At 28.1% G+C, this 21,647-nt stretch overlaps 4 protein-coding genes across 8 annotated transcripts; 3 read left to right on the forward strand and 1 right to left on the reverse strand.

Annotated features, from left to right (window-relative positions):
* The first annotated feature begins 43 nt into the window (after positions 1-43).
* On the forward strand, positions 44-11,906 carry LOC132928610 (follicle cell protein 3C-1-like). Of its 5 annotated transcripts, none has more exons than XM_060993410.1 (5): positions 44-312; positions 384-551; positions 1,708-1,845; positions 8,228-8,389; positions 11,767-11,906. In XM_060993410.1, exons 1-4 carry the CDS (start codon positions 204-206, stop codon positions 8,368-8,370), a joined length of 558 nt encoding a protein of 185 aa, XP_060849393.1. In that variant the 5' UTR covers positions 44-203; the 3' UTR covers positions 8,371-8,389; positions 11,767-11,906. The 5 variants fall into 5 exon arrangements, with proteins under 5 accessions (XP_060849393.1, XP_060849394.1, XP_060849390.1 ...); XM_060993411.1 differs by lacking the exon at positions 11,767-11,906 and adding an exon at positions 10,070-10,138; XM_060993412.1 differs by lacking the exons at positions 44-312; positions 384-551; positions 1,708-1,845; positions 11,767-11,906 and adding exons at positions 10,070-10,379; positions 10,450-10,521; positions 10,610-10,829 and having other exon boundaries at positions 8,247-8,389.
* On the forward strand, positions 8,396-9,076 carry LOC132928614 (3-hydroxybutyryl-CoA dehydratase-like). The gene has a single exon (XM_060993418.1). The coding sequence runs from the start codon at positions 8,468-8,470 to the stop codon at positions 8,894-8,896; it is 429 nt and encodes a 142-aa protein (XP_060849401.1). The 5' UTR covers positions 8,396-8,467; the 3' UTR covers positions 8,897-9,076.
* Positions 11,768-12,169, forward strand: LOC132929999 (transmembrane protein 60). Its single transcript, XM_060995656.1, has one exon. It carries the CDS (start codon positions 11,768-11,770, stop codon positions 12,167-12,169), a length of 402 nt encoding a protein of 133 aa, XP_060851639.1.
* A 725-nt stretch (positions 12,170-12,894) lies between these two features.
* On the reverse strand, positions 12,895-19,787 carry LOC132928612 (uncharacterized). The gene is made up of 3 exons (XM_060993417.1): positions 19,131-19,787; positions 16,154-16,385; positions 12,895-14,383 (listed from the first exon to the last, which is right to left on the reverse strand). The coding sequence occupies exons 1-3, from the start codon at positions 19,260-19,262 to the stop codon at positions 14,070-14,072; spliced, it is 678 nt and encodes a 225-aa protein (XP_060849400.1). The 5' UTR covers positions 19,263-19,787; the 3' UTR covers positions 12,895-14,069.
* Between the last annotated feature and the right edge of the window lie 1,860 nt (positions 19,788-21,647).

Here is a 21,647-nt window from a genome sequence, read left to right on the forward strand (position 1 = left end):
CTTGATAAGGCGCAGCACGGTGATAGCACGGGTTTTCTTATCGTATGTCCATTACTCCACTACTGACGACTGTGGATAATCATTGAGTTCGTTCAGTAAAGTCGTTTTAATGTAGGACAAATTTTAATAAAATATGCTTTAATCATTCACATCGTCCACGTTAAACTTTCCCTTGTTCCGTTTCCCGTTGCTGTGGTCTATATATGTTTCACAAACCACAGGACTTGCTCAAGCGCACGCCGCCCGATGGAATAAACCGGCCAGAGTTCCTGAAGCAGCTCGTTCAGGAGTTCCGGAAAACCAATAGTGCTGGTATAAATGACTGATGTCCTAACGTACCGTACATGCAGCGTATCTACTGATGTATTTGTTTACTTATTTAGAGTCCAAGCTTCAAGTGTTGGCCAACCTTGCCAACTTTGCATACGACCCTGTCAATTATCAGCACATTCGTAGTCAGAAGGTAATCGATCTGTTCTTAGAACAGTTGGCTTCTGACAACAACAAACTGATAGAATTTGCTGCAGCTGGACTCTGCAATCTAGTCAATGGTAATAATTATTTTTGTTTTAATTTAGCTCTTCTGCATTTTTATTGTTTCATTGCATATAGTTAAGTTTGGCCAATTGTCGCTGATTTTCTTGGACTTTATAGGTGTAAGAAGACATGTGTCTTGTTACAGTAGGATTTTTATTGGGCATAGTAATTTCACTAAGATCTTAGTACTATCATAATAATATTCCTATTTTTTAGGATTTAAATAACCCATTAAGACAAGAATTGTTTCTATTTATAAACATGTGTTTATGACATAATTAAGTGATTCTTTTTGTGTAACTATATTATAGACCAGTGTTTATCATCAACCTTTGTATTATGGTGAGTAAGTGTTATCAATCATTGGTGACATACGATTCAAATATTATATTTTCTTTGCGTTATACAATAAAAAATAAGGATAATAGGTAATATTTAAGTAATGTTTAATTTGTAATGTAAATTTAAAAAAATCATAAAATAGAATTATAAATGTTGATAACAAAGAACTTATTTTTAATCATTATACAAATCATATCAAATATCTATCAATTTTTGTGAATTGTGTCAAAAATGTTTGTACATTTTGTGTTATTTAATTTTAATATATTTTGCACACATTTGGATATATGTTACAACACATTGAATGAAAAACATTGTTCTAGACATTTTGTTTAGTTAAAAAAAATTATGTGTCAATTCAGATAATAATATACAAACTAGAAATATTATAAACAAGATATTTTAAAATTGTCCATATTACATCAATGGTGACAGCTAATATTAAAACAATATAAATTTTCTTAGAGTAAAATTGTTTAGTTATCCATAACTAATATTATGAACTTTTATTTTATCTGGCTCAATAAACAGTACTCTTAGTTCTACATTTTTTTTTTCGTTCATATTATATAGTTTCCTTTTTGTTATTTTAGTTAAACCATAATGTCTTACTTTTCATATTACCTTACTATAATTATATTATTTTTATACAAATATGATTTGCTTTTTAAACATAAAATTATAAAGTATATAGATATACAGGGAAAAATAAATGTTTAGTTAATGCTTAATTTACAATTTTAAAAATACTAAGCTAAATAATTATAAAAGTTATTATATACATTTTTTTTACATTTGTTTAAATTATTCAACTTTATATATTTTCAGATCCTGCCAATAAAGATTATATTATTGGAAATGGTGGTATCCAAAAAATAGAAAAAAATTTAAGTATAAATGATGACAATATAATACTTTCCTGTATTACAACTCTTATGTACTTGTATGCACCAGAAATAAAAACAGGTAATTAAAAATAATTTATTATCATTTTATTGATATTCTGTCTTAATAACATTCATGTTGTATGCGGTCTGCTATATTGGTATAATTTATTTTGCAATTATTCTTATTACCTGAATACTACATTAATGTTTAAAAAGACTAGTCATTGTTTATTTTTTTAAATATTTTATTTGTTTAAGTTAAAACTTTAATGCGACTGAATAATTCTCACATTTATAAGTAGGTAATTTAATAAAATAATAGAATAAACTGGGTTATACTATGTTTTATTTTTTAAGTTAAAAATTACTCATAATATTCTGAAATGAGTGAAATTTTTATAAAATATTAATTATTCTATTGTGTATTAAAAACTTTACACTTGTTACACTATAGTTGTATAATTAATGAAATAACATGAAACCATTTAGTAACTATTATATATTAGGTAAGAAAGTGAATTATTGCTTATATCAATATATATTGGTACTTGTTTGTTATCGCCCCGCCAGTATGCCGCATAAAATTTATCGCCCCGCCACTAAACCATACATATAATTTTGTTGATCTGGACATAGGGGCACACACCCAAAATATTGAGAGGTTGTGGGGTTCTGCTAAATGGGGAAATAAAAAGCGTCGTGGAACAAACAGAAATTTTTTGGAATCATATTTAGCAGAATTTATGTGGAGAACACGTCTCGGAAAACAAGACGCATTTGAAACCATTTTAAAAGATATATCCGAGTTCTGGCCTCCACTATAATTATAATTATATTATTTATTTACTAATGCATTTATACATATTTTATATTTATTTATTATTTTGTTTATTTTATTTAATTGGCGGGGCGATAAATTTTATGCGGCATACTGGCGGAGCGATAACAAACAAGTACCAATATATTTTATCCATAAATATTTAAATTTGAAAATAATTGTGCATTTTAAACTGATTTATGACAATATTTTGACAAAAATAGATTGACTTAATTTAATTACTTATTTTACTTATTTTTATATTTATTATAATTTCTTTTACTGTACTTTATTTCACTTGTTATTTTTATTTTTGTGTAATAGTAATTTTTTAATACATTATTGAATAATTTATAAAATGTATTTTAAATTTAAAATGTTATTAAGTTAAATTAACAAAACTATTTAGTTAAAATGTATGTTATAGACTTAAGGAGACACTATACCCATATGTATTGTCTCACAAATAATAATATGAAAACTATCTCTTTGTACTTTAAGGTCCATTGCATTGCTGTGATTGTGGTTTATTTTGGCTGCATTTAATCACAGCTGAGGTGTATGGACCTTAATATTCACTTTAAATTCAATTATTTGTAAATTTGCAGTAATATTAACTATAAGTAACTGTAATTGGAATCAAGTTTGTAGATTTTCCACATTAAACGAGTGTAAAACAAAGTCAATACACATAGGTACAGTGTTAATTCTTATTAATCATTTAGGTTATTTTTGTTATTTTAAGTATGTAATTTAATTATAGTTTTTGGTATGAGTATAAGTATGTATATTCAATAATACAATTGTAATACATTTATCACAGGTGTAAGTACTATGCTGACTAATTTTAATACCATTTTTTTTTTGCATTTTTCATATGTATTTAAACATTTTGACTATTATTTAATTTTTAAACTATTATAAAAATGTATTTATTTATTTAGTATAGATAATGACGTAAACTATCAATTTAAAAATAAGATTAATCATACTACTATATATTTAAATTATGTCACCAATTCCCATGTAAAATTACACTGGATTAATAATTATAATATTTTATTTTTTAGTAAATAATTTATTAAAAATATAGCAATCTATTTAATATAATATTTAAACCACGGTATATTATAATAATATAATAATATACCGTGATTTAAACTAATATGAATTTTATAATAATTGTAGAAATGTTTAACAGAAAATATTTATTTTGTTATTCATAAAAAGATTTATATGGAAATGTAGATCTGTATATAAATCTTTTACAAACAATTTATAATGTTATTTCATACTTAAATAATACATCTTATTATGTAAGAAACTAAGAAGTTAAAAGACAGTTAAAAAAGTCATTCTTTGGATTATTTAGTTTGTGCATTGTATATAAACTATGTGAAAAAACGTTTGCTAATTGTATTTTCTTCATACAAATTCTAATTCTTCAATAAACTTGAACTTGGAAAATAGTATTTAAAATTAGTCATATATTTTAAGGTTTATGTAGTATGCGGTATTTATTTATTTTAAATTTAATATAGCACATAGACTAACTTATTTTATAAAATAATCTTTATTAATATTAAGTTATGTGTTATAATATTTATTATTATTAGTTAATTACTTTTGTAATTTTATAGTTTAATTTATTTAAAGTTAAATAATAATAATACATTAATACTTTTAAATTGTAATTTTAATGTATGTATATTATAGGCTTAGACCGCATACTATATGAGAGTTAATATTAGAACAATTAAATTATTATTAATTAGTTGGTACCATATGTTTTTCTAAGGTTTTTGAATTATGAGAGTGCCAATGAAGATAGCGCGTTTATTTTCTACAGCTTCATTCAAACCTAAGTTAGAACTTTTAACTAATAAAAGTCTAATACAAATCGATGGCGATGGCATGTATGATTATTGCCAGGGTTTGATGACTAATGATATTTTCAAACTAAAAACTGAAAAATCTTTGTTTACTATGATATTGAATTCAAAAGGCCGTGTGTTATATGATTGTTTGATTTATAAAGTGGATGATAATATACTACTGGAATGTGAAAAAGATGTTGCAAGTGACTTAATCAAATACTTAAAAATGTACCTACTAAGAAGAAAACTCAATATTAAAATATTAGAAAATACTAGTGTTTGGGCATTATTCAGTTCTACACCTTTAGACATGAAACTGAATTCTGTCAGTGTTTTTAATGACCCACGTCTGCCCATTTTAGGTCAAAGAATTATCTCTGATAAGACTTCAGGCATTAGAAATGAAATCTTTTTGGACGAACGTGATAACAAATTTACTTATCAACAATGGAGATATACAAATGGTGTTGCAGAAGGCAAAGAATTACTTAAAGGGCTATCTTTTCCATTAGAAATGAACTGTGATTATTTAAATGGTATAAGCTTTAATAAAGGCTGCTATGTTGGACAAGAACTGACGGCAAGGACTTATCATACTGGAGTTACAAGGAAAAGAATAATGCCTTTAGTTTTTGATGATATGCCCACCGGATTGGATTTGAATGCTGATATTTACAATGAATCTGATTTAGGTGCTAAAAGACCACCTGGAAAATTGAGAGGATTGTGTGGAAAAATTGGTATTGCACTTTTAAAAATTGATGAATGTTTAAAAGCAGAACAATTAATTGTGGGTGGATTCACAGCTAAGACATTTATTCCAAATTGGTGGAAAACATAGTACGGTTTAGTCATGTTGAGTAAATTTAGATATACAACGTAGAATATTTTATATACATTATTATACATTATACAATTGAATTTCTTAAAACTACTATGATAATTAATCTAAATTGTTTAATATAAATGAGTTTTAACATTTTTAAGTAATTTACTTAATACTTAAAATAATTACTTATGATAAATTACTATTCAGAAATTTTAAAATTATCTTTATTAAATGTTTGTTATTAAATATTTGATGGATAGTAAATTATAGTATTTTTACTTATTGGCTCAGTAAATCCATATTTTATCTATTTTTTTTTTTTGTGTTTTTAGTTGAATAAAGCTTCTAATAAAATGTCCATACATTAATATATTAGTCTACGATTTAAATTCTAATGATATGATTAAATGAACAATGTAATACAATTTTGAATTGGAAGTTGATCAAAGATACATATTTAAATATATTAAGTTGATATAAATGTAGAAAGTTATCAAAACCATCTAAATTGTACTTTTGGTAGCTAATTATCACCATATGATTAGATACGTAAGTCTTGTGTTTACAAAATATAAGGTCATGAAGTCCTAAACTTGCATTAAAATATTTAATATTCATATTTTTATAAAATATTAGAAGTTTTTAAACCTAAAATACATATATTTTTCTAAAAAATATATATGTTCTCTTCAATATGATAAACTACTCTAATTTCATAAATACATTTATGTATTATTTATGATAATTGATAAGATTAAAATTATGATTTTAGGTAATATTATATAGATATGCATACAAGGTTTTTAAGATATATATGTATATAATTTTAGGAGAGATAACTATGTTTTCATTAATTATATCCTATAGTCATGAAGGATAATTAATTGAATGTTAAAGTTTCTTATAAATTAAAATAATAAATGTTTTATAGTTTTATGTTACTTATGCATTTAAATGATGATAACTTTTTTGTATGAAATTTACAGCAAGTGATAACCCCACGTAAGGGAAAATATTACTGAGGTTAGAAAAAACAAACATCTTACTAGTAATTAAAACACAAAAAAAAGACATGATAAAAATAAAAATAATATTATTTTAATCCATATAAAATTGATAAGATTAATATCTAGATGGTTTATATAAAATATAAATAATGCAAAATTCAAACACAAGAACTTTTTAAATAACTTGGTGGATCAAAAAAAAAAAAATCAAAATTGTTTACGATTTAATTAAATTCCATTTAATAAAGCATAGAGACTTGATTTTTTTGTGGTTGTACTTGTAGAATTTTTCGAAGCCGCACATTCCGTAACACATGTAGGTATTGCAAAGGCAATACATAATATGCATTTTATATTTGTATTAAGGTTGATTGTTTATTAGGTTTAACCAAATTTTTTGAAATATTTAATATTATATCTTTCTCCTATATATACTATTGTACTATGTATACATTGTTAATCGTAATTGATTTTGTTTAACTGATTCGAACAAACAATTGGCATGGTATTAATAATATTTTATTCTTTCAAGAATAAATGATAAAGCATTTTAATCATAGATGATGCCAAGATGCTACACCTCTATTTTTTTTCCGTCTTATTAAAACTTATGAAGCTGAACTTAAATTTACAATGTTACATTGTTACGTATATTTATAAAACAGAGCCATCAAACGAGGGTGTGGCTTGTTCTTAAAAACGTGACATAATGTCAATTTAAACTTTATTTATTATTTTAAATGTTTGTTTAAAACAGTGACATATACATTACATAATTTACAAACATTACAAAAAAATGTATGATAATTTTTAAGATAAATTTACGGGTACCTATTATTTTTAACTTTACACATACTTACCATTAACACTAAATAAAAAGCTAATCGTGTATGAAGCGTGTCTTAAAAATTACATTTTATTTTACATTAGGCACATATTGTTGTACGTCATCTGTCAAAAATTACTTCTTAGCAATTAGGTACATTTAAATAGGCACACAACATTTCATTTCATAATTATTTGTCGTAACGTTATTTATTTCTATGAATTATGAAATAAGAAAAAAATACCGTCATAGGAGATATATAATAACTATAACTTCAATAAAGATGGTTTTTTTTTCATGAATTATTTAAATTAAACTTTTTGTCATTAACATATTATCGTATGCATTTTTCTAATGTCGATTCCAATTTTTAATAAATTATTATACTATAGTACTATACCTATTAAAAAAAGCGTTGATAAAGTTTCTATTAAATCATGGTATTTTTAATGATTACATTTTTACATATCTGTTATAATAAATAAATTATTCGAATAGTAGGTACAATGTAGTAATTAGTAAGTAATTATAAATATTAAATATAAATTCATTCAATTTTAGGATTTACAGTGGTACCTAAGTCAATAAGTATCAATTTAATTTGTATAAAATTATAAGTCATTTATAGAAACAAATAAAATCAATTAAAAAAAAAAAAAAAAAATAGGCAAAATATATCTATAATATTATTAGATATTATTATATCTATATCTGTGTTTTAATTTGTATCTCCTTATATTGGTAAACAAATCAATATTTTCAATGAGTGAAAAAGTGAAATAAAATAATTTTCTTGGTTTATAACATGATTGATCTGGTGTATAATCATGTATTTCAAAACAAATTTAATTCAAAAATTTAAAACTTCAGAAAATGAAAATAACCAATTTATAAACTATCTATAATACCATTAAAATGTTTTTTTTTTTATTCCACTGACGCTTTAGTACATACTTATAAATGACAAACAACGATTGAAAATTATAATTTTGTGCATTGTATACTATAAAATATATTATATAGTATATAAATATATAATATTTGTAAGAGACTTCGAAAGAAAATCTTCAAAACTCGTTTAATACATTCTTTTTTTTTTTTACAGACATCGTAAACCCGTCCACTGTCGGTTATATGCTGTTGCACGCTCAAAGCGAAAACCCCAAGCTGAGGAATGTGGCTAAAATATTTTTGACAGACTTCTGTACCGAACACGACATTCAAACGGCGGTCACGTTCAACACATAGTGCTCATCCGAATAAATAAGTACTTATATATAAGTCAAATATAATAAATATATTTCATAGGTAGTTATCTTTATATATATATATAACTACGTTCGTCATGCTTGCACGATTAAGTAGACGATTGCAGTCTACCAAAGCGCTTACGGTAGGCGATCGTGTAGTGATATCGAAACGAGTCGATAAAACGGATATCGACGATTTTGCTCGCCTGAGTGGTGACACTAATCCCATACATTCTGGCGATCGTCCGTTAGTGCACGGCATTTATTTGGCGGGTCTAGTGTCTGGGGTAATTGGCACTAAGTTACCCGGTAATGGCACGGTTGTCGTGTCCAAGAGTTTAAGGTTCCCAAACAAGTGTTATGCCGGCGACTTAGTCAAAATCGAAGTTGAAATACAAACCATAAGAAAGCTTGTGAGGTGTGGATTTTGGTGCAGTGTCGGAGACAAAGTAGTCATGGAAGGCACAGCTGACGTTATCAATAAACATGTTACTAAAAATCAGACGTGTAATAATAAAATGTAAAATTGTAAGTTAAATACAAAAACCTGTGTTTACCTATTTTTCATTTCCGGATCGATTAGTTTAATCGCTTTTTAACTGTTAAACTTTTAAAATTAAGAGTGAACATTTATATTTTATAGTTTATTTTGTTCTATATTAAATATACCGTGTACATTGTACAGTTTATTGATAAGTATAAATGTTATAGATACATTGAGTTAATGCGCATTAGCTGCTGCATATAAACGCGGTAATAAGTACACGTCAAATAATTCCTAATCGACAGGTCGACAACCCTTTTAAATCGTCTTGAGTTGTAGCGATTTAATGTATGATGCGATATGCTCGTATTATGTTGGAATCGTTTAGATCGTTTAGATACCATGAACCTAGAGAATTCAAAGTAAAAGTGAAATAGCACATTATTGTTGGGTATACAATGTGTAAAAGTATAACAATAATATAGTATCACGTGAAGTTGGCCTTAAAATTGTTTTGTTATCACAGGATTTTTTTTTTTTTTGGTCATTATACTCGTAATTTAATGTTTACAATATGAAAGCAACGAACGAGTTTCCTGAACCGTATGTATTGTTTCTCGTTACAAAAATTAAACAGTTCTCCATCGTTGTGTTTCCGCTTATATTTTAAACATCAATTTAGTGTTTACAAAACACAGTTCACGAGGAAGTTTTCTCGTCATTTGCACGCCGTTTATAAATACTGCCGTAAGAACGAAAACAAGTGCATTCCCTTACAGCGTGCGGTCCGAGTTTATCGAGTAGAATAATTCCGATCCACACTCGTTGTACCTACGTATTATATTGTACAGCACCTTCGCCTACAGCTGCTATAAGACTATATGACGATGACGACGACTACGGCGATGGTGTCGTTCGCAATTTTGCTCGGGTCAACCTCACTGTGGTAAGTCGTTTTACAGTATACAAATATGTGCCTAATTATTTTTCGCGTCCGATTACCTCTTTCAAATCGTCCCGTGTGCCGTGTAAACATATCGTAATGTTTCTGCGAGACGACAATATTATAATATTATCGATAGTTTCGTATAGATCATTCATTTCTTTTTCGATACCAAAAGGTTTCGTTATAACGAGGTATTCTGCCTAAATTTTGTTAGTATATAATAATATTTAAAACCAATCTTACCTATGTATCGTAATCGTTTTATAGTTTCGCCGATCAATCCGACGCCGGGGGTGTACAAAGATCGGCGATGCCGGGCCAAAAGCTAAACGAAATGATGAACCACGCGCCGGCGGTAAAACCAGTACCGTTTCTCGGGTCGTCGAGCGGCGCGCAATCGCAGCCCTCGTCGACCGCAAAGACGCCGTGCATTTGTGGTGTGTTTTTGAGTAGCCAAATCACCAAGGTCGGTAACAAACAGCCAACCGGATATGCGGCTTTATTGCACGAACAGGATGAATCAGCCCCGTGTAACGCTTTGGGTGTGAAGACTTGCATCAACAAGTGTTTGGAAATTGTAAGTATACTATTGATTTCTGATAACGTATATTATAACAGCGATTTTGATTGTTTATCCTCGTCCATAGATCGCCAAACACTTGCCAAACAGTCAGGCAATCATCTGCGGTTCGGTCGATCGTGACGTGTACAAGGAGCGGGTGAGTTATTTTCACGAGAAATTTAAATTAATTCCATCTAGTTGTATAATTAGGGTCTTTGTATAAAATAATTTTTCGAATTTTTCAGGCGCATCTGTTCGTGAAAAACTGCAACGACTCGTGGATTAACACCCTTTTATCCGCCGGCAAAGAGTTCTGTTGCAAGGACGGACAGCATTACAAATGTCCTGTAAAATAATTACACGAATCACGTGTATATATAGTTAAACGTTTTGAAATAATAATATATGTTATTATTTATTTTGATGTATTTTTATACGTTTTTTATTAAAGAAATATTTATTCAATTTTTGAGATTTTGTTTTTTAATTCATTTTGTACAGAAAATGTACGGGTTCACTCATATTTTTAATTTATTATATTAAATATATTTTATTATATAATATATTATAATTGATGCAGTTGATGCAGGGAAATAGTAATCACAATAAAACTATAGAAGTACACATTTAATAGTGATAAATTTGTTGGAAGTACTTAAATTAATAAATGTTATAATTTTAAAATAATATATAACGTAACAAAATTTAATTTTTGTCCATTTAAAATTGTTTTAAATTTATGAGTTGTCATTTACCAAATAATGCATTGTATTTGTTACAAGTTATAATTATAAATTATAAGTAATAAACATGTTGTTTATAGGTTATAAATCGTAAAATTTCAAATTTCAATATCATTTTAATTCAAGACGATTAAAAATGTACAAGTATAATATATTGTATTAGTATAGTTTAACACAAATATTAATAATTTGTTATTATTTTTTCTTATCCTATGTTTAAGTTTTGATGAAAATTGTTTTTATTAGTTTTTAATAATTTTTAAATTCACGATGATTAAAGAATCAATTAGAAATATTCTTTCAATCTCCGTATTTGTTCAGTTACGTACCTTAGAAAGTTTTTTAACAGAAAATAAAAATGTTAATTACTCACGTAATAGGGTATAATAGCGTTGTATTTAATGCCCTAAGCAGTAAGCATCTACTTAGTAATTGGTTAATTACATTTCTATATCTAGACATTTTGTAGCCAATAAAAACTGCGAAAATAATGTTTTCCTAAAAAACAATCGTTTTTGTCGATAAATAGATTAAGACCGTCGATTTCCGAGTGGTACATACACTTTTTATAAAAAGTTATAATGTATAATATTTGTATTTTGTATATTATACAATATATAATAGTTATAAATATATATATTTTTTTTTTTTTTTTTTAGAATGGCTTTGACTCAACGTGCACTGACCACATGGGCTTCAATGGTGATTTTCTTGGTGTTGCTCACCATACAACTACAGACCAAACAAAAACAGAGTTGGTATCTGATATTCATGCCGATTTGGTTGGACGACGCGCTCACGGCACTGTTCATAATATGCTCTTGTGTGCACAGCAATTCTTGTCAAGCGATGACCGAAATGCCTGTGTTTTGCGGCAGTCGCAGGTGCATAATATTTATCATATGCCTGATGAAGATCATCGCCCAACTCACCCTTTGCTATAAGCTGGAAAACCAAAATCCCCAGTTTCCAATATACTACGTGTTTTTGCCCATCTGGACGCTCATTGTTTACCTAATAATCATCGTGATACCGCCTCTCGTTAGACATTACAAAGACTAATTGAATTACTTAATATTTTTGTACATTATAAGTGATTTATTGTCATTATTATAAGTTATGTGTAAATCCTTAATGATGTAAGTGATGCAACAAGACTGCGGCTAAACCTATTATTATATAATTTAGTATATTTTTTTATGATATTATTTATTTATTGGTAATTGTAAAAATTGAGTTTATTTTTATTTCTCTAAATAGTTATAATAAGTGTTTAGATGAGTTAATATACATATAAATTTATACAATTATTATTGTGCTTTATTATTTAAACGAATAAAGTATACAAATTTGCGCAAAGCTAACATATTTTACAGCCCTTGTATAGCTGCATTAGATACTGCAAAAAATATAGGTATATTTATATAATATAAGTATATTAATATTATTTGTAATAAACATCCGATTTCATCAAATGTTATAAAAACATTTTTTTTTTCAATTTACAAATAATTTTATAAAATAGTAATTATATCTAAGTAATTATTGTAACAATATATTAGTTTTTAAGAAAATAAATTACACAAAAAAAAAAGGTAACCCAACATTATGCAATTATCTTATAGTATAGGTACACTGCTATATATAGTAGTCGTCCAACCAAACTTTATTAAATGTGTTTACTAAAACAATATTATAATTTATAGATAAGCGAAGTAGCATGTAAATAGGTACGCAATAAAACAAAATCACTATGCACTAAAGAGATCCGAAAAATTAAGCAAAAGTACAAATTGAACGGAATTGATATATTTTAACGGTTTATTGCACAACTTGAATTGAGCATGGTACACATATCATAGGTATATTATTATGTTGTCTTTATGTATATGGATGACAACGCAATGTTGGGTATGGAAGGTATGTGTGTTTTTTGTATTTTATTTTCCTTTCATTCCTATCGTTTTAAGTATTGTCGTTTGTATATGTGTGTATGCACAGGATCATCAAAGTGAAAGGGGGTTTAGGGTCTTCAAAAAAAAAAAAAAACATGAATTTTAATAACGCCGTAGCCGCTGATACCAAATACAGTTTATTATTAAGAGTCTTTTACTACGTGTATATCATGCTAAAGAAGTAAGTAAGGAGCAATTACGTATTATTTTCGACGATTTTATAAAATGTACCTATTTAAGGGAATGCAATTTTTTACGAATACAATATGTCATTTAGACATACGTATTTTTAGGTAGGTACCTAGTGTTAATAATTTCGAGTTGTTCTAGGTACGTGTTTTTTTTAAAATTATTATTAATAAGAAACAAACAATTTTTGTTTATATAATAATATGTGTCATGTCTATAATTTACGTTCATCACTAATAATTCAATTTTAAGCACAGATATAATAATTAATTAATTTACAGCTCATAGATATACTATATTAATTTTTCCGTAGCTTTGTCTTGTATTCAAATCAGTTCAGATAACGAAAAATTATATGACACGTGTTGTGATGTTAATTTCACTACTGTTGCATATACCTAACACAGAAAGAGCTGATACCCAAAAATCAATATACTCGTATACCGTAATATAATAATATAATGTAGTAGATCATTGGATAAATCTTTGGTACCTATTATTTATAGTAGATTATAATAATATGGATTGTATTGTAAGTCTTAATCAGAATAAAAACATCCAAGTCATATCGGCTTCGGACATCGTTCGGAGACGGCGCAGGTGTTATATTAAGTATTATATCATGATTTATAATCACCATCCGCGGTGCGTCACCGAGTTTAAGTCGTCAACTATACCCCCTCGTCACATACCTCGACCAACGCCGACCCTGCGCCCTCGTGTGTGTGTGTGTGTGTTTGTGTGTGTGTGGGTTTTTATACGCGTCCGCTTGCCTCGACGTGAATAGGTGCGCGACGCATATTGTGGTGGCGACCGACCTATTTGTGGACACGCTGGTACCACATCAGGTACGCCAAGCAGAACGCGGTGGTCATCCAAGCGGTGGCTCGGGCCGCGGACGCAGAGCTGCGACACGTACGTTTCGTCTGCGTGATGGGCAACTTTTGCAGGTGCATGTGGTTCACGATGCTCTTCAGGTCCTTGGGATCAAGCGTCTTGTCCCTGGCCAGCACCACGCTGTACAACTGCGTGTTCGGCGAGCAGAACGTCAACACCATGTGATTGCTGATCGCCTTCCGCACGTACACCATGCCCGCGAACTGATCGTAGCTGGTCACCTGCACTAGGGTGCCTGCAAAACGGACGGCGTCCGGAAAAACGTAGATGTTTATATAATAATATTATATTGCGGCGAACGTTTACCGCACATAGACGTGCTATCATTTTTAGTTTCCGCCAAAAGGTTTTTCGTTACGTTTTTATTTATAGTTGTTATTTCGACGCACAAATTCGTTGCACTTATATGATTTGATACTCATTTTATTCATATATTCTTATACTCTCCATCTATCCCCGTCTCTCTCAACCTTTAAATTTCCAACAACATAGCAATTTTATCGAATCAATCCTGACTGCGTTGTAAGAAACTAAAACCCTAATCAAGAAGATCCATTATAATGACATTGCGTATTGGCTAATACATAGGTAGATAGAAAAATTATTTTTTAAATTATTTCTTATTTACAATTGAACAAAATACGTATCAAGAACAGCTGTTCGTAAAGACTTGCATAGGTAATTGATATAGTTAGTATACTTCACGACTTTTGAATTCAAACCTAACCTATCTATAGTTGTCAACAGTTATTGTTCAACCATTTATTATTATTATTAATTATTTATAATTTTGGGTTAAAATTTAAGCATTTAACGTAGATATAGGTTATTAAGTTTTTCGTTTCAATTGCTTTTTGAAACCTTCATCTAAGACTTAAGTAGTTAAGTATAGTATTTGCCATTTGGTAAGGAGTACAAATTAAAATTATACTGTTACATAAATAATTTGCAAAGCTTATTAACTGTTGTTATTAAACAATTATAATCTGAAATATGTTACATAAAAAAAGATTTCTATGGTCTAAAATCTAAATACTATGAAATAACGCAACTAACACAATTTTACACTGCCTAGAATAACCATTACATAGTTACATGTATACCTAGCTACATATTTGGCTATATATAATAATATAACATTATAGATTATAGTACCTAGTGTTTTGTGTTTAGGATGGAACGTGTGATTGAGCTGTCAGTTACGATTACGAAAACGGATCAGTTTAAAAATGTACTTAATAACGTACTCGTTCTAAACAAGTATTTTAACTAAATATTCGTATAAAATTAATAAAATGTCGAAATCGTTAGCTTAAGTAGGCACTGACATTACAGTACTCAGTATACATTATACTATAAACTAATTATTATTTAAACTTACTGTAAATAGAACGTATAGGCACCTATATCATATTATATGTGAATAGACACCAGTACACAGCATAACAATAAAATAATAAATACTCAGTAAGTATTACTCACACATATTAAATTAAACAATACACAGCTGAAAAATTAAAATCGAATATGTATGTTAATCATGTTCAATTTCTCGTTGTATCGATTAACACACATTGAGGGTACCTAAAAGCCATTTACACATATAGTCATAACTCATAAGTCGCTTTATGCATATTTTAACATTGTTTAGTGCACGGTATATGTACATTGTACTTGTACATCACTTTATCAGTGTTATTATTAATAATTTATTACTAATAAGTCGCATATACACAGCTATAGTCCTATTTAAGTAATGTTTCCTAATAAAGGTTTGTCCACAGTATTTTGTCTTCAATATCATACTGTCCATAAAATGCTCGTATCAGACCGCGATAGTTTGCTCACATATTTTATTTAACAGTTAGACTTGTTTAATCATATAAATAAAATTTAAATAACCTTAGGGCCACCCTAAAATACTAGCAATGCGTAGTATACAGATCGCCAAATAAAGTGAATAATAGCACGTGCTATAAATAAGTTGTTTAGTTTTGATAATTACCGTTTTGAGATCCGGATGACAACCAGAATCCGGGAGATGATCTGTCTTTAATTTTGAACAGATATTCAACGTCACCCATATCTTCATTCCAGTACAATTTCAGATCTGTATCAGAACCCGCAAGCGTTAAGAAAACAGAAGGACACGTGGGTACTTCAAATTTCTCTCCATGATACATTTTTTCATTTGTTTTGTGTTGTAGAACTTCAATTACGTACCATGTACCAGTTATCTGAAAAAAATAACGAAAAATGAATATCTCTATTTCAAATGTATGTGGGTATTTTTATGGTTCGACTTTTTAAATTGTTTTTGTTTTTAAACTGAAATCATCTTTTTTTTATACATGCGTAATTAATAAAACATTAATACTGAATACTTTTATACATTAGTAACATTGTAGTACATATTAATGTCTGTAAAATGACATCATCAATTTGACTGAAAAAAAAATAACATCAGTATGTTATAACAAGGTGAAGTTTAAACGGCATATAATTTCATTTGTTTACAATTTCATCGTATCTCATCTATTTATATCAAGGGCTGATGTGCAATACCTACGCAAATATAATTTATTGAAATTTAAAAAAAAATAAACGACTATATTTTAATTTTAATAGATAGTTTCAAATATTGTAAACTAGGAATAATGTTTTTCAGTCATATTATACTCATATATAAGTACAGTATTAAATAATAAATATAAAACACTTTAAACTATATAATTAACTTCTATAAATAATTTATTGCGATGTATAATTATCTATTTATTAACGATTTCTGTTGGGTCTAAAATCATAACCATATCTAATAGATTTGTTTTTATTAAAAAGTTACCTATCTAGTTATTAATTAATCTATAAAAATTAATAGGGCATATTTAAATTATCGGCAAGACCGATAAGTTATAGACTCCAATCCTATAACAAAAATGCAATGTTGTTCGATTTAATTACTACTATTTCTAATAATTATTTAAAATATTATTCTGAAAGTTTAAAATATTAATTAATTTGATATTTATAATATTTAAATATAAAATAGCTTATCCTATATATCATTAGGTTTAAGCTTATATATTAAAAATTAAATAACCGATAAGATTTTCTTAAGGTATTATTTAAATGTAAGTAGTGCAACTATTATATCTATGTACTATGTAAACATAGATAAAAGGAATCAATTATTACAAAAAACAAATAGGAACATAAATTGTATTAATTTATTATAAACCTGAAACTACCTTCAAACTTACTGAATAAAAATATATGAATCATTATGGTATTGTACATTTAATACCAGGGTTTAGATTTTTTAAATTTATTATTTAAACAAAATAAAATTGACTAAAATTATCCATTTATAGGTTGTAGTTGATGAATTTATAAAACTAAAATCTCTCAAACTCAACGTTAAGGTGTTCGTGATGCAATCTAATAAAAAATTTAATAGATGCATAATAAATCTATACGCATGTAATTGTGTAAATTAGTTTTATAACGATTTATTCAATGCATTCCTATACAATTTATGAAACTTCTAATGAGCTGGGGCATACAACTATAGAATATATAACTATTTATTTACAATATAATTAAAAATAAAACTGTTAAAAATGTTTTTTGATTATCGTAAATGTAAGTGTAACAATATAGTATAATTTATTTTTAAAACGTGATAGCAGATATGTGTATATACTTTTACTAATTGTAGCCACTTTAAGTTAATAAACGTGAACGGAACCAAAATTATAATTATCTAACATGAGATGCAACTGCATTCTTATTACCTACTACATTTTATTCTGTCATCGTTTAGATTAGCTGCTCACCAATCACCATTCATTACTTTACATAAATGAAATAAACATGGTTAATCTATTCTTATTTCTTTGTGTTTCCTGAAAACAATCAATAGGTACTCAATTGTGGTATTATCTTGGCATTAAGTTTTAAAAAGAAGTGAGAATAGACACGGCAGTGCTATTCAATATTAATTTGGAAATGCTTTGTTTGATTTAACATAAGTCAATGTTGTATAATTTATATTATAAATCACCGAAATCAGAAAATCTTAAAAACAAGTTTAATGTATATAGGTAGCTATATCTTAAGGAATGATTGCATTTGTATGGACTATTATCTAGTTTTCGCTGTGTAATTGACTTTGAATGTAGGTATTTTGTCAATTTGTCGTTGTCCATATCCATATGTATAAGTATTATTGAGACTATTGCGAGTCTCTGAAATGTTGTGTTAAGTATAAATTCATTAATAAATTATTGTACATAAAAAAAAAAACGTTTCAGTGCTAAAGAGGCGGGGAGAAAATGCTGATTTTTTAACTAACAATAGTTTATGTTATAGTATATTTAATATTTATATTGTTATATTAGTATTATATTTTTAAATTTATTACTTTGAAAGATTTATTTATTTTTTCTAAAAACACTTAATATAACTCATAAGTCAATATACCAATGTACCATAATCTGATATAGGTTTTCATGAACCTATCAATAGATTTATGTTATAAATATTTTAAAAATGTCATTGTTTATAGAAAATTATAATTTATACAATTTATAATCTTATTATGCTTTAAAAAAAAAACCAGCTTTACATGAGTACATTTCCAAAATACATTTCCGTATTTTTTAATTTCTGTATAATAATTAATACCCACGAGGTCCGTCATATTATAAACTTAAGCTTTTTGACCCGGAAGGCTGGATATAGATAATAATTTTGATAACATAATATATCGAAATAAAACTAAAATATTTAAACTTTATTGTACCTATAAAATCATACCTAATTAGTAGTTAATAAATATACTTTTCTGTGGGATTATTAAAATTAAATAGATTTTTGTACATAAACGACGAATAAGAAATTTTAGTCAGATATTAGAGTAAAATATTATACGATTTAGACTTTAAACGTATAGTTCTCCGTCTGTGATAAACACGTACCAATTTGATTTGAATATTTTCCTGAACCTGCAGATTTCCGCAGTGTTCGTACACCGAAGTGGTTGTTTCATCCGAGGACGCGTAGCCCAACAAACCGCAACACCAAAACAGTACCAAAAACAGACGGTACATTTTTGACCGGAGTAAACGGTAAAAGTTTTCAGACGAAACAATATCACATCAAACGTAAACGAAATTATTATTAGCTATTCGGGCTAAACCGTACGTTGTATTATAGGAAATAAAGACGCGACTTTAGATGTTCTGGGGATTGCTATGTGTGTACTACAACAATAGGTATATTATAATATCGAACTCGAGTTCACGACGCGACGAGACCAAGGGACTGTATGCCAATGTGTTTTGTGCGCGGTGCTCTCAACGTCCCGGGTCCCGTTCAATTAAGGATTGTTAAGAGATTATGATAATTTAAACTGTGCGGGGTTCGGTCGGTCCATTTAGAAAAAAATCATTTATTCGTAGCGTGCACGCACGGCGGCATCGCGGTCATCGTAAAAAGTTCAATTTGCTCGCTTGCGCGCGTGTGTGTGTTTGTTTGTTATACGTATACCACGGTTGATGTATCCGTATGTGTGTAAAACATACGCGATGACGACCGGGAGAGTTATGTTAGGCGTTTGAGTGTACGTCGTCGTCGGACGAGTGATTAACAACAACAATAATAATAATAGTAATAATAATATTATATTATTATCTTATCAGAGCTGCCGTGAGAACAGACCGTGCACGGAGCGTCCCTACATAATAAGCGTATCATCTGTATGACTGTATATCACATAAATAGCTATTTAAGGAGGTCGTTTATTATTGTGGCATAGGTACCCACTATAGCCGATAACAGAAAGGCGTATTTACTGCAGTATCCGATGCATAATGGATTGACCTCAGGGCTATCATACAGATACTTCGCCGTTGACTTGTACGAACTGTAGTACTAGCTGCGATACTGTATATGATGTATAACATGTATTGATCATTATTATTGTAGTAAAATTACATGTGTACGTATGCTAGAGAGATAAGCATATTGACTATATTATACCTATAAGAGAGTGAAATATAGTGGCATATCTAAGTAAAAAATTAGTGGAGAGGAAGCGAAATAATTTATTTATCAAAATCATAACTATACGAGTATAACCTAATTTGTAGGTTGTACACAAGTATTAGAATTCATATTTTATGGCTTAGAAACAAATCGCATGTATCCGATATCAATAAATAATAAGTATACATAAGAGTTAATTTAAAAATTATAATAGCTATAACTAGTTTGAAAAAAAAATAATATGATGAATCATAATTCATGAAATAATATTATTGGATATTTTTGTAAACCAGATAACGTTGATAATCCTTCGAAATATTCTACAACAGGAGAAATGTAATATAAATATAATTTATATTTTAATATTTTTATCACATAAATGTATTATAATGTATTCATTATTTTTTTTTATAGAAAGACTTCTATTGTTGGTATATCTGAGAGAGGAAGAAAAACCTTGAACCCTCCACGAAAATTTCAGAGTGGACAAGTGACTCCATACCCTGCTACAGTTACACCTATGGTTAAATAAATATATTTACATTAGATAAATTAGTAAAAAGATATGTAATCAAAATTTATCTAAAGCTTTTGTATAAGTCCGACCTTATTTATACATAATCGCAGAAATCTTTTATCAGTTTAATCTACTTCATCATCGCCACTATACAAATACGGGTAAGTAAACCAATATAATTTGATGTAATAAAGTCTACCTTCCCAAATTATAGGACCATCACTATCATATACTGAGACTTATGTGTGCAAGTATTGCAAGTCGTTGATTTTCGTAGCATTCCTGTTTATCATTCCCAATTAAAATTAGTTACTAGTTTGGAGTTGTTCCCAGGTAGAATGTTAATGTTCTATCTTAAAAATTAAACGTATATTTTATTTTTAAAAGTCAAACATATTATAAATTACTTAATGTTTAATTATTTTAAATTGTGTTTTATTTCATTTATTATAAGCATATAGGCACGTGCAAATGTGCAAATACGTGCTACGTCTTTAAATAGTTTAAATAAACGCTAGTACGCTACATCAATCAGAAATGTGCGTTACAAAACCATATACACATATTGTTTCGTAATTTTGGAATATAGTAGATCCCAGTGTAAAAGGAATACGAGGTTGCACAGGTTATATGCCATAGCCACTGAACCATCACATAGATAGAGTATAGCAGTACGTGTAAAGAAAAAACGGGTTTTTTCTTTTTTTGATTTCGCTACAAATTAACCCGAGGGCATTTGAAAATAAGGTGGACTAATATTTTATATAGTGCAAAAAAACGATCGTTGTGTTGTGGATTCATAGATAACACGTAGCAGAAAGGTTTTAGGGGTTAATAATCATGCTTGCTGGGGTTGTGGAGAGCGAAAATAAATAAATGTTTTGTTTGTTATGGGGTCCTGTAAATTATTTTTACAAACAAAAACGAAAAA

Source organism: Rhopalosiphum padi, chromosome 4, assembly GCF_020882245.1.
Source record: "Rhopalosiphum padi isolate XX-2018 chromosome 4, ASM2088224v1, whole genome shotgun sequence".
Lineage (NCBI taxonomy): Eukaryota > Metazoa > Arthropoda > Insecta > Hemiptera > Aphididae > Rhopalosiphum > Rhopalosiphum padi.